General features: G+C 44.3%; 1 protein-coding gene across 1 annotated transcript in view; it reads right to left on the minus strand.

Moving 5' to 3' along the window:
• The window catches only part of KCNH5 (potassium voltage-gated channel subfamily H member 5), a 235,023-nt gene that overhangs the window by 77,990 nt on the left and 140,701 nt on the right, over nt 1–16,332 (minus strand). Inside the window, exon 8 of the mRNA XM_075926373.1 lies at nt 2,164–2,363. Within this exon, the coding sequence (XP_075782488.1) occupies nt 2,164–2,363 (200 nt within the window). The remainder of the gene's footprint in view (nt 1–2,163; nt 2,364–16,332) is intronic.

Consider the following 16,332-nt stretch of genomic DNA (forward strand, 5'->3'; position numbering starts at 1 on the left):
TGCACTGACAGCATACAAATTGCTGCATCCACCAAGTCCCATATTTGCTTCAGTGCAGCTCCCAGCAGTTACAGCACGGTCCTTGCACACTAGCCATTGCGTGGCGATAGCCTTAGCTGGACGCTGCTCAAGAGAACATTTTCAAAGTTGTAACCATTTTTATAGCTACTCTCTTACTGGTTGTCAATAAAGTATTTTAACTGAAAAACTGTACCCCATAAAAACATTAATGGCTGGATCCAAAATCACTGAAGTCGACAGGAGTCTTTCCATTGACATAAATGGGATTTAGATCAGGAGCTAAACTAAGCAGGCCTCCAGTGTGGGAATACTGTCAAAAAACTAAATCATAGATTTTATGGCCTCATTAATTATCTAGCTAAGCAACCGCTACTACGATGCAGACAAGTGAATGCTACTTACTAAAAGCCAATGATCCGCATGTTTATGGGCTATAACTGCATTTTTACAATCTATTCACAGGATATGTGGAAATAATGGAAGGGAATCTCAGTAATTAAACCAAAGTTTCTTCTAATTAACTGCAAAGCACAATCAAAGTCTGAGGGAACCACAGCAGAAATAATACAACATTCGTGCCTAATTGAAAAGAGATAAATGAGAATGAAAATTTAATTTTTACACATATTTGGCTTTTCACAGCAGAACTGAGTCTATTTATAGCAATTATAACCAATTTGATACTAACAAACTGTAGAACACATTTGGAAGTTAGAATGTGGCTGTATAAATGGAACTGAAATTAACCTGTTACAAAAAAATCAAGCAAATTGAACGTACAAGATAGGGACTGTAGGTTTGTTCTTAAGTTGAATCTGTATGTAAGTCGGAACTGGCGTCAGCCGCTGCTGAAACTGATCAGTTTCAACCGCAGCTGAATCTGGACGCCAGTTCTGACTTACATACAGATTCAACTTAAGAAACCCAGGCGTCCCCAAGTCAGCTGCTGCTGAAACTGATCAGCAGCTGATTCCAGGAAGCCTGGGGCAGAGCAACTCTGCCTTGGGCTTCCTGTAGTCAGCCGCTGGTCAGTTTCAGCAGCGGCTGACTTGGGGACGCCTGGGGCAGAGCAGCTGGGGTGCTGCTGGGTTGCTCCAGTAGCGCGGCTCCTCGGCACTACTGGAGCAACCCAGAAGCACCCCAGCTGCTCTGCCTCAGGCATCCTGATTCAGCCCCTGCTGAAACTGACCAGCAGCGGCTGAATCAGGACTCCTGGGGCAGAGCAGCTGGGGTGCTGCCGGGTTGGTCCGGAGCAGCGCTGCGGGACCAACCCGGCAGCCCCCAGCTGCTCTACCCCAGGGGTAGGCAAGAAAAGCCTGGTCTGCTGGGGGGGGGGCACTAGCTGCACCCCCCCCAGCAGACCAGGGAGACGGGGGTGGGGACGCCCAAGTCCTCCACGGCTTTGCTCCGTCTCCCTGGTCTGCTGACCTGGGAGACACGGAGCAAAGCCGCAGAGCACGCGGGCAGCAGGACAGTCCAGGCGCGCCGCGCTGTCCCACTGCTGGCGTGCTCCGAGGCTTTGCCCCCCATCTCCCTGGTCTGCAGGGAGACGGGGAGCAAAGCCTTAGAGCACGCCTGCAGCGGGACAGCCCGGGCGCGCTTGTGCTGTCCCCCTGTGGGTGTGCTCCGTGGCTTTGCTCCCCGTCTCCCTGGTCTGCAGGGAGACGGGGAGCAAAGCCTTGGAGCACGCCTGCAGCGGGACAGCCCAGGCGCGCCTGGGCTGTCCCGCTGCCGGCTTCCTTTTTTTTCCCTCAACATGAAGGATATCCGTTTTGAGATTTTTTTTCTCTTCCTCCCCCCACACCTCGCATTTTTCAAAAACTATTTTTGTGAATTTCCAATCTCGAACGCAAAAAGTTAAAATAATTCCAAGGAATGTCTGGAAAAAAGGAAAGTCAGAAAATAATGAAAAGCTAGGGAACACAATGGACATAATGCTCGTTCAAAATTGCCAACATTTCCAATTTTAAACCAGCCTTCTCTCTCTCTCTGAACACATCTACAAAAGCATTACTGGAATCACATGTGGTTCAGAGCCTTATTGCCGGCATGTTTACAGTACTCAGTACTGTTTACTCTACTGGAAAGGACACAGTGGACCGAAATGTACAATATCTAGATTTTTACCTCATACATTCATACCTTCTCTGTGTCGATCCCTTTAGACATGGACCATGTTGAGACAATATAATCCATGACTCGTTCACTAAGGCCTTTTGGGACTTGATATAATTTTAAGAAATCCCTCACATTGTTCAGCATCTCATGGTACCGGTTGGTGTTGGCATACATTTGCTGGAAAATGGTGGTGACATTTCCAAAAATAGTTGCATAAAGAAGAGCTGAAAGACATAAAATAGCAAACAAAGATAAATTTCTATATGTCACAAAAGTACGATTAATCATCTATATACGTGTTTTGCAAGAAAGAGAAAAGCAACTGCAAATGTTTGCATATGCATTTGTACCTGTTGAAAAGTTCTTGCCCATATTACCCCGGCCCCTCCTCACATTGTCTTTTTCTTCTCTTCCCTCCTCCTCTCTGCTCACCTCTTCCAGCTCAATCCCTGAACCCAAATGTAGAAAATGACATTTGAAGAAAAACAGGTAGTGTGGACGCTCCAGTGCTGCTATTTCAAAAAACTACTCCCCAGATTTATTCAAACTAATTACTCCCCAGTGCTTCCTGAGTTAACAGAGCCTGCCTTGGACTAATTTTGAGGCTTCCCCATTTTGCGGGCACGCTAGTTCAAACTTGTTAAATTGTGAATTGAGACTAATTTTGTAATTTTGAAATACTTTCCTAGCATAGACCTGGCCTAAATAGGATGGCTTGGAAGCATCCCAATATATCCAATATCTTTCTACTAGCCCGGAGCAGCCTAAAGCCACTTTCCAGCTACATTTTCCAGCCTCAACTTAATGCAGTGCTAGCACAATTCAGGGAAACCACACTGTCTCCAATTTTGAAGGGAAAATCATTAATGATAATAATGGGACTAAAGCAGATGCTTCAATGCTTTTTTGAATAGGGATGGACTTAGGCATGCTCTTAAATGTGTTTAGCTTGCTTATTGATTCAGGACCTAATTATTCTTGAGAAGGAACCATAAATAAATAAATAGCACTCTTCTCTTAAACACTGTAGACTTTACAGAAAATTATTTTGATTTCTCCAAATACCAGTGTGTTGCATTTTCATTCTGTCCTTGGCATCAACTAATATGCGGGGGGGGGGGGGGATGCGTGTGTCATTTTTAATAATCCTGGCTTGAAGTGCTTTACTGCAGAATGCAGCTGTGTTTACATATTCTTTCCGTCTACCAATGCATAACAGTACACAAAAGATTTTTCACCTCACTCTAGAAAATTGACTTCACTTTATGGACATTTAGTTCAGTTTATGCGGGGACAGCAATGTTTTAAAAGCACGGTGTCGGTTTAAAAATACTTGAACAGTAGAAATGTTTCATTGACACTTCTCAACAAGTGCTTGAATATTGAAATTAAAATTAAAATTATTGTAAACATTAAACAGCAGAATTAGGCAGAGATACAATGTACTCTGTCTCATCAGAATCTAGCGGAACAGTATTCTGACTGGTTGGACAGACATATGAGCTCTATGATCAAGTAAGGCCAGAGAAGCAATAGCACTTATGAATAAGAGGTTTCAGTTTTAGAAAGCCGGGGATATTCATGTTCTCACTGTATGACCATGCAGAAATCAAATAATGGGTATGCAGCTTGATCTTCATTGCTTTATTGATGATACATATTGCACGGGCTGGCTAATAAAATGTTTGCGTAATATATTGCATATAGACATACATAAGCATAGTACATACATATACACAGCGTAAGAATATGTGGGTTACACATGTTTGCACTCTACATGGATGAATGTCAGCTGTACACATTTTTTGCTTTTGCTATTCTTCCCAGATTTTGTAACACATTAAATTGGAAGACATGCCACTTCTTGTAAATGCTACTCTCCTATTCCACTCACATATTTGTTGAAAGGCTGCAATTAATTTGATGGGTGGATCTACAATAGAAATATATTTTCGCTCTTGGCCTGCCTTGTTTTATGCCCATTTCTATGTACTGAAATGGATTGTGACTATAAACCTATCCACAACCCACTCTTGCACATGCAAAACAAGAGAGAAGTATAAAGAGGTTGGCTGAAAATGTGGTATTGTCCTGTCACTTGGAAAGAACAGATTCAATTCCTGACCCTCAAATCACACCAGCCAGACTAGAAGTAGCTAAGAGAGCCACAGTGGAAACGCAGTCTGACAGAGTGCCAGTGATGGTGCCACACTGGGCCACAAGGGGTTAAAAGGCAATACCGGGACAGGCAGCTCTGCACCTCTGGGCTTGCTGAGCATGCTCCGACTGGCAGAGCTGTTTAAGAGGGAGCACAGAAGCCAAAGTAAAAGGTGGAAGACGGGCTGCAGGCGAGAGGAACCTTTCTCCCAGAAGCCACAGAGAACGTTGAAGTCCGAGGGAACTATAGAGTGGGAAACAACCATAGACAATGCCGTTCCTGACCACCACCCCTTTTGAGAACCAGCAGGTTCTGTAGAGTCCTGTTCCTTTGGACTCCTTTTTCTGTTGAGCATCTGACAAGCTGGACTACAGAGGCCACGTCCCAAACAGAAAGGACCTATTGGTAGGATGGGGAAGTAAACCTGGACTTGCAGCAGAGAAGACCAGTGTTACTTCCTAGAGGTCCTGGAGCAGGGACCCAGAGAAGAGGGAGAATCTGGGTCCCCCTGCCACATCTCCTAAAGGCCAAGGACCAACCAGATGCAGGTAGAAAGCCAAAGATTCTAGCCCCCCTACTGACCTGACCGAGCTGGAAGGGACCGACAGCCGGGTGTGCTAACTGCTAAGCTGTCAGCTCTTCTAGCTCCTATCACAGTGCTACTTAATTCCTCCCACAAAAAAACACATCTTTTGACTGAGAACATCCATGAAAAATATTCATCTAAATGATAATTTTATCCAAAAGCAACAAGTGTCTGAAAACAGGAGCTTAGAATGAAAATACTTCTGAACATAAGTACTGATATAACAAACCAGCAGCTCATTTCTTGCAAACTGAAATTAAAGAAAATGTTGCGTGCAAACCTACACACCATTTAATCTTCACATACAAAGCCTGGGTCTCTCTTTCCCTCTGTTCTGAAATCAGTCTTTTCTTAGACTCAAATGAAAATTGGAACAGATCCACTTCCATTGTGCAGATGAAGGAAATATATATTCTAGCTTGTTTTACTATGCTGCTGTTCTTCTTGTAGTGCACGTCACATTTTGGACCTTTGGAAAGCAAAGTAAAGGCCTTTGAGGAGCATAGTGGGGTTTTGGCAGGATGAAAGGTGTGCCTCAGAAACATTCCTTCCATTTGGTTATTTCTTATTTCAGTTGCTGGCCTTTGTTAATTATTGTCTTTCAAGGAGTTGGTTTGTCTTAATTTTGTATTGATACTTTGTCCATGTCCTGTACTTAGTCCCCGAGCCCACTGTGTATAGGACACACATAAAAGGGTTAAGAAGGAAAAGCCGCCATTCAGTATTGCCGGGCCACTATATTCTAACCACATAAATGTTCTGCACAATTAATTCGTTCTGATCATGCATTATGCTTTACCTAATATCTTGGGCTTCATCAGTTGAATGTTGCCTATTGAGGAAACTCTGGCTGGTGGAGTTTTGTGAAAAGAAGTCTGAACTGGTGTTAGTCTTGGGAATGCAAGAGGCCTAATTTTCCTCTCTTATACACCATGTTTAGGTTAGGGATGTTAAATATTGGTTAATTGAATTGTCGAGTAACCTCACAAATTCTTATTGGTTAGTTGACTATTTTATAATCCCCGGGGGTGGGGCCGACAGCCATTGTGCTCTGGCCCCATTCTGGAGGCTCCCCCTGCCACTCTGCGCTACTGCCTCTGTATCAGAGGCAGCAGCAGGGGGTGCAAGGCAGAAGCTGGTCCCCAAGGGGAGCCTGTTTAAAAACCAGTTCCCGTCATGGGACCCAGCGCGAGCTGGAACTGAGCCAGGCTGCCTGCCCGCCTGGCTCATAATACACTTTAAATGCAGAGACTCAGTGGGGTAGGCACCAGACCTGTTGGAAGCCAGGACTGAGCTGGGCTGCTGGTTAGCCTGCTAAAAATTTTGCCCACCAGGAGGGGGAGGGGAAGAAATGCATGTAGTCTATAGCATTAACCTATAAGCTTTTGCTTATCACTAGACAGAGGCAAGGGGTCACATTCCCAAGTGGCATGAATATGCCATCTTACACCATCCAAAGCTTCCGCTTCTCTGCAGGAATCCCTTAGATGCTCTTGTGCTATCCTAATCTCACCTGACCGCTGCATCAACATCTCTTATATTTAAATTTGTGCTACTATTTGCATACATGTGGGTGCAATTAAAAATCGCTAACGAAGCACCACGAGAAAGAAGAAAATTACAGCAGTGATCACATGCATTAAAAACAACAAATACCTAATGTTTCAGATGGTGTTTTCAACTATTTCTTAACCACTGAAAGGTTATTGATTTGATTTGGATGACACCAGTAATTACCAATCAGAACTTTATCAATACTAGGGATGTGAAGGACTAGTCATTTCTCCCTCCTCTCTCACCCCTCCCCACTGCCTCTATCAGAAAGAGGCAGCAAGAGGGGGGGGTGAGAACAGGGGGTACTTCGACGTGGCAGACCCCAGGCTCCATGCAGAGCTGCTGCTTTGAAACGATGCATGCAGCCCCGGGTCAGCTGGGGCGTCCCCAGGCTGCACGCATTTCAAAGCAGCAACGCCATGTGGAGCCTGGGATCAACTAGGGACTCCCCTGCTGATACCAGGCTCTGTGTGGTGCTGCCACTTTGAAACGCTGAGTGGAGCCTGACGCCGGGCTCACCACGGCGTTTCAAAGCGGTAGCACCGCACAGAGCCCGGGTTCAATGGCGGGGGTGGGGGGAAGTCCCCAGCTGTCCCCGGGCTCCACGCGGTGCTTTTGCCTTTGAAGTGTAGCAACAGCCCTAGGGCAAAATGCATCGACTATTCGATTGGTCAATTACTCACAATTTAACATCCCTAATCAATACACACCCTGTTAACGAATACACACAAATTTACATTTAAGCATTGCTTCTTCCCCTTCTAAAAGGTTGTAAACTCTATTTCAGTTACAGGCAGTCCCCGGGTTACATACAAGATAGGGACTGTAGGTTTGTTCTTAAGTTGAATCTGTATGTAAGTCAGAACTGGCGTCCAGATTCAGCCGCTGCTGAAACAGTGGCTGAATCTGGACGCCAGTTCTGACTTACATACAGATTCAACTTAAGAACCCCAGGCATCCCCAAGTCAGCTGCTGCTGAAACTGATCAGCAGCTGATTCCAGGAAACCCGGGGCAGAGCAACTCTGCCTCGGGCTTCCTGTAGTCAGCCGCTGGACAGTTTCAGCAGCGGCTGACTTGGGGACGCCTGGGGCAGAGCAGCTCGGGAGCTGCTGGGTTGGTCCAGTAGCACGGCCACTCCTCGGCGCTACTGGACCAACCCAGCAGAACCCCAGCTGCTCTGCCCCAGGCGTCCTGATTCAGCCGCTGCTCCTGGGGTAGAGCAGCTGGGGTGCTGCCGGGTTGGTCCAGTAGCGCCAAGGAGCGGTGCTGCGGGACCAACCGGCAGCGCCCCACCTGCTCTACCACAGGCCCCGGGCTTTGCTCTACGTCTCCCTGGTCTGCTGGGGGGGTGGGCACTAGCTGCGTCCCCCCCCAGCAGACCAGGGAGACGTGGAGCAAAGCGGCGGAGGACCCGGGACGGACCGCGGCGCTTCCAGATCAGCGCCGTGGGTCCGGCCCGGGTCCTCCGCCGCTTTGCTCCCCGTCTCCCTGGTCTGCTGGCTCCCCCAGCAGACCAGGGAGACGGGGAGCAGCTTTTTTCGCCCCGGAGGAGGCTTGCAGCGGGACCAGGCATCCCGCCGCTCCAGTCCTCCGGGGCGAGAAAATCCCCGTTCGTAACTGTGGATCCGACATAAGTCGGATCCGCGTAACTCGGGGACTGCCTGTAGTTTGATTTTCATTTTTTTGGTTGCAGTAAACAACATTTGCAGAGATTCGGAGGGATGTAAAACACAGGGCATCTCTCCAGTGTAAGAGGATTTAAACAATTTGCAGAGAGACAAGGACATGTACATGTGTACCTGATTAGTTGTAATTTAGTCTCTTCTTTTACAGGAAGCTGAGGGAAAACAGAAGAGCTCATGCTACCCAGAGTGTAGGAGAAATTAGTCTTCACAATTCCCAGATTTCACTTGCTAGGTAGGTCAGGCAGCATTTGTTCCTCTTCTCACTAATGATTCTTATGTATCTGGATTTTTTTCTTCATCTGCTCTTGCTGACATGTAACATTTATTTCTCCTAATTGTCTTCTACATGTAAATCTTAGAGAGTCCTCGCTACATTTTATATAGAACAATTTAAAATAATGATGCAGGAATATTTTCCTCACAACCCTTAAGGCTATGTAGGTGGTTCTATCTTATTTTAGATTTCTATTTTTACTCCACAGTTCGTGTGTGTGTGTGTGTGTGTGTGTGTGTGTGTGTGTGTGTGTGTGTGTGTGTGTGAGAGAGAGAGAGAGAGAAATATGTCTGAAGGGTGTGTGTGTGTGTGTGTGTGTGTGTGTGTGTGTGTGTGTGTGTATGTGTATGTGTGTGAGAGAGAGAGAGAGAGAGAGAGAAATATGTCTGAAGGGTTTTGTAATAATGTGCTATATAAAGCTTTTGCATCTGTTTAACAACAAGTAACTCTCTTGTTAAAAATGGCTCAGACTGTTCTAAATAAACCTACAGCATTTCAAATTGATTAACTACATTGATTGCTTTCTCAATATATATGAATAAGAGGATTTACCATCAGGAAATGAGACCTGGACTAAGAACCATTCCCCCCCCCCCCCTGCATTCTGCTCTTTATTTCATAGATTCCATGGCCAGAAGAACCATTGTGATCATCCAGTGGTCTGACCTCCTGTAATGCACAGGTCACAGAACTTCCCCAAAACAATTCCTAGAGCAAACCTTTCAGAAAGCTATCCAAAGTTGATTAAAAATTACCAGTGAGAGAGATTCCACCACAAGCCTTGGTAAATTGTTCCCCTGGATAATTACCCTCACTGTTAAAAACTTGCACCTTATTTCCAGTCTGTCCCGGGGCTGACAGCAGGAGCCTTGCCATAGAGAAGACTGACAGCAGGGCCTGATGGCCAGCCCCCAGGTGGCGGGTGTCCTGCTGTCAGCCCCATGTATTGATGTTGCAGCTAAATATCTCAAAAAATTCGCAGGCATAAAATAATACTTGAATATTTATAATGTTCCACCAAAGTTTCCCTTTAAAAAGTCTTCTTTGGCTTTTCCAAATTATCACAATTAATGAGTCTATTATCATTTTTCTGTCACTTTCCATGCCTTGTTCACAACTCAGGCACAATTATTTGACAACTATTCTGCGACTCAAAGAGGACCTCACTCAGAATATCATTTATAATATGTTTGGACAGCTCCCAGCATTACAAGGTTCTGACAAGGTTGAGGCCTCTAGACCAGAGGTTCTCAAACTGGTGGGCAGGCCCCCTGGGGCAGTTTAGAATGTATTCGGGGGAGAAGGTTTTGGGGAGAGAACTTACTGTGCGTGTTAAACCCACAGCAATCAATAATTAGCAAAGCTGATTCCTCCAGACATGTCAGGTCCTCACACGGCACTGTGCGTTTGACTCTATATGGTGCTGTGCATTTTGACTGATTACAGTTAAATTTGCATTCCATTTACTAAGTTGTTACCATCTGTAATCCATTTGACACGACATGGTGTGCACATGTAACTGTAAACATTGACCACAATCACAGTTTTCCTTATGCCCTTATTACAACAGATCTCTGCCTCTGTTTGAATCGATGCTTTACTGTTTTGAATAGTCAAGGATGGGATGGTTTTTTTGTAAGTATCTGTTTGTATGTGGCAGGAGTGGGGTGTAAACCATTACAGACAGAAAGAAGGAGGGCGTGATCAAATCAGTTTGAGAACCATTGCTCTAGACACTACCATAAAATAAATGTTAAATAAGGGTAACAATTATATAGGCAAGACTCTCATTGGTGTCAACAGGAGCTTTATCTAAAAGGCACTGTAGGATTTGGGACTATTATGTAATTAAGAATGCCTATAGTAAATTGATGATATTTATATATATGCTTTTCTTTTATAAAGTATATTCTTTACACAACAGATTGGAACAGCTGGTTTGGAGCCTGCCAAGTCTACAGCACAGCTAGGCATTCAGTGCCATTTATGCATAAATCCTCAAAAATATACGGAACAATTCTGCTGCCTTTGCACATTAGGTAATTTTTAAATGGTGATACTTGGGCCATTTTTAATAAGAGTAATGAGATAATAAATTTAAGATCTTGTCATTTTGTTTCAAGCTAAGCTGCCATTTACTATACACATACCCAAAGTCATTCAGATGGCTAGCTATGGTATTTTTCTTGCACAACTGCAGCCCAACAACGGCCAAATAAGTTATAAATTTGCCAAGACTTGCACTAGCCCGGCTATCACTGGCCATTAGAAGAGGTGCACTTGCCTTCAGACCCTGTCAAGGAGACTAGTATCATCTTGGTGGTTCTGTTCCTTCCTCACTAAGGGCTTGTCTACACTTAGGAGATCAACCCTCCAGAGGTTGATCTTCTAGCATTTAATTTAGCGGGTATAATGTAGACCGTCACAATGAATGTTGAGGACAGCCCGTCAGCATCCTGTACACCGCATTTTGTGAGGAATAAGGGAAGCCAACGGGAGTGTGTGTTCCCATCAGCCTTCCACAGTGCAGATGCTGCGGCGACTTGGCTTAAGGTAAGCCAAATCCAGCTATACATTTTGCGTAGTTGGATGGCATCCCTTAAGGAAACTTGCTTGGTCTAGTGTAGACCAGGCCTGAGTGATCATGGAAGCTAGTTGGCACAATTTCACAGTGGCCCTCAAGCCTGTTAAAGAAACCATATAGGGTGCTCCATCTCTCCTTTTAGCTGAGGTATGCATGAGGCCAAGGAGGGAAATTTGGGTTGCAGTGCCACAGTTTGGTAATGATTCCCTGCTTTATGGCACATTTGCAACTTTTTCTCTTAGAGCTGTACCTCATCACAGGAATTAACATTTGTACCTCTCTAGAACGGGTTTCTGTAACATGGCTTGGACCCTAGTTATCTAAGAAGCCACTATTCTTGCTATAGAATCTGAGGTCAACTGCATGGCAGGGTTTTCTCAACAAGGAGTCCTGTGGAACCTTAAAGACTAGCAGATAAGCTTTTCAGAGTCAAAACTGATTTGTCAGATGCATGGAGTCATCTGAGTAAGTCAGTGGTCACCAACCAGTCGATCGGGATCTAGTGGTAGATCTTGGAAACTTTGACTAGTGATCCTGACTGGTTTGGCCAGGAAACTATCAAGTGCTGGCACTTCAATTGCCCGCCCCCCTTCACTGTCATGCTGCTCCTGCCCTCTGCCTTGGAACTGCCCCCGAGAACCTCCTGCTTGCTGTGCTTGGAGGGGGGAAGGAAGAGGGAGCGCTGATATCAGGGTGTCTCTCTTCCCCCCATTTCTGTACCCTATCTCCATACGGAGAAGGTGATGGGGAAAACTTGGCAATGCAATTCTCTGTCATTCACACACTGTGTGTGTCCGTCATTCTCACAAACGCACACTGTCCTTCACTCTCCTCTCCCGACCCAACACGTACGTGGGGGGTTGTTACTTCTGAGTATGCCTACACTAGCCCCCTACTTCGAACTAGGGAGGCTAATGTAGCCATTCGAAGTTGCAAATGAAGCCCGGGATTTAAATATTCCAGGCTTTATTTGCATCTTTTCGTCCGGGAGCCATTTTTAAATCCCCTTAGTCCGATCTAACTGCCCGTGGCTACACGCGGCAGTCAAACGTTAACTCGAACTAAGTCCTTAGTTCAAGTTACCGGTTACACCTCATTCTATAAGGTGTAACAGTTAACTCGAACTAAGGACTTAGTTCGAGTTAACGTTTGACTGCCACATGTAGCCACGGGCAGTTAGTTCAGACTAAGGGGATATAAAAATGGCGCCCAGTCGGGAAGATGCAAATAAAGCCTGGGATATTTAAATCCCGGGTTTAATTTGCAACTTCGAATGCCTACATTAGCCTCCCTAGTTCAAACTAGGGGGCTAGTGTAGACATGCCCTCTTTTACTGCTTGCAAGGTGTGTTATGTTTGGTTTTTGACTGGTCTGTGCATTTTGTAATTTTCATTTCTCTCTTATGCTTAAATTTAATTCCTTGAGTAGTGAGTTCTACAATGCCTAACTCGTCATGGCTGGAGTGATTATACCCATGGTAACTGCTGCTCCAGGAAGTGACTGGCATGTCTCTGAAGTAACTGAGAAAGGCAGAGTAGGGGGTCTCCACATGCTGTCCTTGCCTGCAGACACTGCTCCTTCAGCTCCCATTGATCAATAATGGGGAACCATTATGGCCAGTAGAAGCTGTGGGCTCAGTGCCTATAGATGAGGGGCAGCACATAGCACCATGGAGCCATTGCTGTACTTGCCAGCTACTTTCAAGAGTGGTGCTGGGCCAGGGCAGGAGTAAGCCTGCCTTAACCCCACTGCTTCACCATCCGGAAGTCATCTCAGTTAAACGATGCCCAGCCAGAGCCTGCTTCCTGAACTCCTGTCCCAGCCCTGAACCTCCTCCTGTACCCAACATCCTGCCCCAGACGTGAGACCCCTTGCATCCAAACTCTTTCCCAGAGCTTATACCCTGAAATCCTTCCTGGACCCCAGGTCCCACCCTGGGCTGAGCCCAGAGCCCCTCCCATACTCCAAATCCCTGGGCCCAAGACCAGAACCTGCTCTCGAACCCTCTACCCCACTACGTGTTAAAAGTGAGAGAGTAAGGGGATGGTGAGCAGGGTAAGGCCTCAGAGAAGGGGGAGAGCATGGGCAGAGCCTTAAAGAAGGGGCGGGAAGGAAGTGGGACAAAGGTATTTGGGTTTGAGGTAGATCTTACATTACTCTTAAACTGAAAAATGTGATCTTATGATTAGAAAGGTTGGAGACCCCTGGACTAAGTGGTTTTGTCCTATGAATCTTATGCCCCCAAAAATCTGTTAGTCTTTAAGGTGCGACAGGTCTCCTCGTTGTTTTTACAGATACAGACTAACACGACTACTGCTCCTGAGGGTTTTCTCAGCAGACGAGCCTTGAATTTGTTTCACCAAAGGCTCTGACAATGCTCAACTTACTAAATTAAAAGGAGCAACGTAAGCGTTTCTCTACACTGGAAAGTTTACTGGAGGTTAGGTAGTGTGTTTGGTTGGTGGTGAACTTATGTTTAGTCTTTGTTAAAAAGGCACGGATGTGTATACTGTATTCATGTATCCGGGCACAATGTGGACAGGACATGTTTCATAAATGCAATAATAAGTTAATAAATGTATTAATTAGTAAAAGAAAGAACTAAACTATATTCTACGCAAAAACTCCAAGCTTATCCAAATATGCGGTATTTTTCCACCTACTCTCCACTTTGTCACTTGACGTGCTGCCTAAGGTTCTAGTCAGTGGCAAATGCTAATTACAGCACAACTGCCTTGCTAAAGAAATTGGAGATAGTGGAGAAAGAATAAAGGGATTTGGAGGATAGCCAGCATTCATCAGAAATAATGCTCACCATGAATGCCAGCCAGCAATGCACCTGTAGCACTTTGATCCAGCTCTCATTTGTCATTTTCTTCATTTTGATTATCATTCTTGATATGGGTTCATTTTAATCCCTTTCTCTCCCTCTTTTAATGGCAAAAGTCTAAATTGTACCTGCCAAACATTCTCCGCTATCCATCCCGTAAATTTGTTTCTTTCCTTTTCCCATCAAATGCTAAAGAATCTACGTTTCCAAGATACGCTGTCTTTAGCATTGTTACTGGCCAGTGCTGACATCTGTGGATTAAAATCATGCCATGTTTCGTACAGTGCCTGCCTCACTATGTCAGAAATGTCATCTGTAATAAGCACAAGACACAAAGGACCTACCACGCTCTTGTATGGATACGTGGAAACTGACAGTGGCTCAAGAGCGATTGCTGACATGAAGGGGTTCCGTGAGTAAATTTGGCAGCTGTCAGTATCAGAGTGAGACAGAGTAACAATTTATTGCGGGGTTTGGGCTGATTATTATTTCTTTTTATTACAGTTTTTACTTATCAAATTTTCTATGTGGACACTGAGTTCCTGTCAATAAAATGAATACTGGATAACAAGCTGTTGCTTTAGGCAAGATTCCTAAACATCACTCTCATACCGACAAACACTACCTGATCATTAGGCCTGTTAAACTACAATGGGAAATTTGTAAACACACCTTTAAACTACTGGAACTGGATCTGTATGTACAGGACAGTATTCCCAGCTCCCAGGGTTAAGAATCTAATTTTCTATCCAGGCTGAAAAAACAGGTTATTTATATTAAACGAAGTTAATCTGTTTGATCTCCTAATTTTATTTTCAATTTTTAAAGTTTGTCATTCGTTCTAGTGCATCATCTTAATATGCTTATTCACAGTCTTTCCTTCTTTAATTAATTATTTCATTTTATATCAAAATACAGTTAATAAGAGCAGGTTTTGTGACAGACAATTGACTATAGTAATCTTCATACAACACAGGACATGTAAGCCCAAGGACAAAAGAAAAAACACATATGTCTTGGTTTTATTTGTAAAATATGTACTACAAAATACTTGTGGTATGCAATGCAGTCAAAATAATATTGCTTTTATTTTGCAGGTCCTGACTCTTCTATTTTAATTCTGCAACTAGAGCTCTTCACAAGCATAGTTTTTGCACTTAATTATCTAGGTGCCTTTTAGAAGGAAATAAGATGGGTGTGCTTAATAATGTGAATATTAAAATGCTCCCATTTGATTTCAGAGTTCATATCAAATTGCATTAAAGAACAATTCAGCATTGTAAAAGGATTGCAAATTTAGTTTAATCGAGTTCCAGTTTTACTGTGTCTTGCTCGTCTCCATGTGCCAGCTAAAAATAGTTTTTTCTCTAACTGCCAGCCCTGCAAACTTAACCTGTGCTCTCAGAGGTGAGTTAAATTATTTCTATTTCACTTAACAGCGCTGGTGCTTCCCTTCAGCAAAGCACTTAAGCACAGGATTAATTTAAGCCACAACCATAAGTCCCATTAGGTAGGATAATGAGTCTTGTGGATAAGGGAGAAGCGGTGGACATGGTATACCTAGACTTTACTAAGGCATTTGATATGGTCTCGCATGATATTCTTATCAATAAATTAGACAAATACAACTTAGATGGGGCTACTATAAGTTGGGTGCATAACTGGCTGGATATCTGTTCCCAGATACCACAATCGTTCACAATCCTGCTGAAAAGGAGTAACAAGTGGGGTTCTGCAGGGGTCTGTTTTGGGAATGGTTCTGTTTAATATCTTCATCAATGATTTAGGTATCGGCATACAGAATATGCTTATTAAGTTTATGGATGATACCAAGCTTAAAGGGGTTGCAACTCTCCTTTGAAGGATAGGATCATAATTCAAAAGGATCTGGACAAATTGGAGAAATGGTCTGAGGTAAACAGGATGACATTTAAGAAGGACAAATGCAAAGTGCTCCACTTAGGAAGGAACAATCAGTTTCACACATACAGAATGGGAAGCGACTGTCTGGTAAGGAGTACGGCAGAAAAGGATCTCGGGGGTTATAGTGGACCACAAGCTAAATATGAGTCAACAGAGTGACGCTGTTGAAAAAAAAGCCAACATGATTCTAGGATGTATTAACAGGTTGTGAGCAAGACACAAGAAGTCATTCTTCCGCTCTTCTCTGTGCTGATTAGGCCTCAGTTGGAGTATTGTGTCCAGTTCTGGGCGCCACATTTCAAGAAAGATGTGGAGAAATTGGAGAAGGTCCAGAGAAGAGCAACAAGAATGATTAAAGGTCTAGAGAACATTACCTATGAAGGAAGACTGAAACAATTGGACTTTAGTTTGGAAAAGAGAAGATTGAGAGGGGACATGATAGTAGTTTTCAGGTATCTAAAAGGGTGTCACAAGGAGGAGGGAGAAAACTTGTTCTTCCTGGCCTCTGAAGATAGAACAAGCAGCAATGGGCTTAAACGGCAGCAAGCGAGGTTTAGGTTGGACATTAGGAAAAAGTTCCTAACTGTCAGGGTGGTTA

This window comes from Pelodiscus sinensis, chromosome 4, assembly GCF_049634645.1.
Source record: "Pelodiscus sinensis isolate JC-2024 chromosome 4, ASM4963464v1, whole genome shotgun sequence".
Lineage (NCBI taxonomy): Eukaryota > Metazoa > Chordata > Testudines > Trionychidae > Pelodiscus > Pelodiscus sinensis.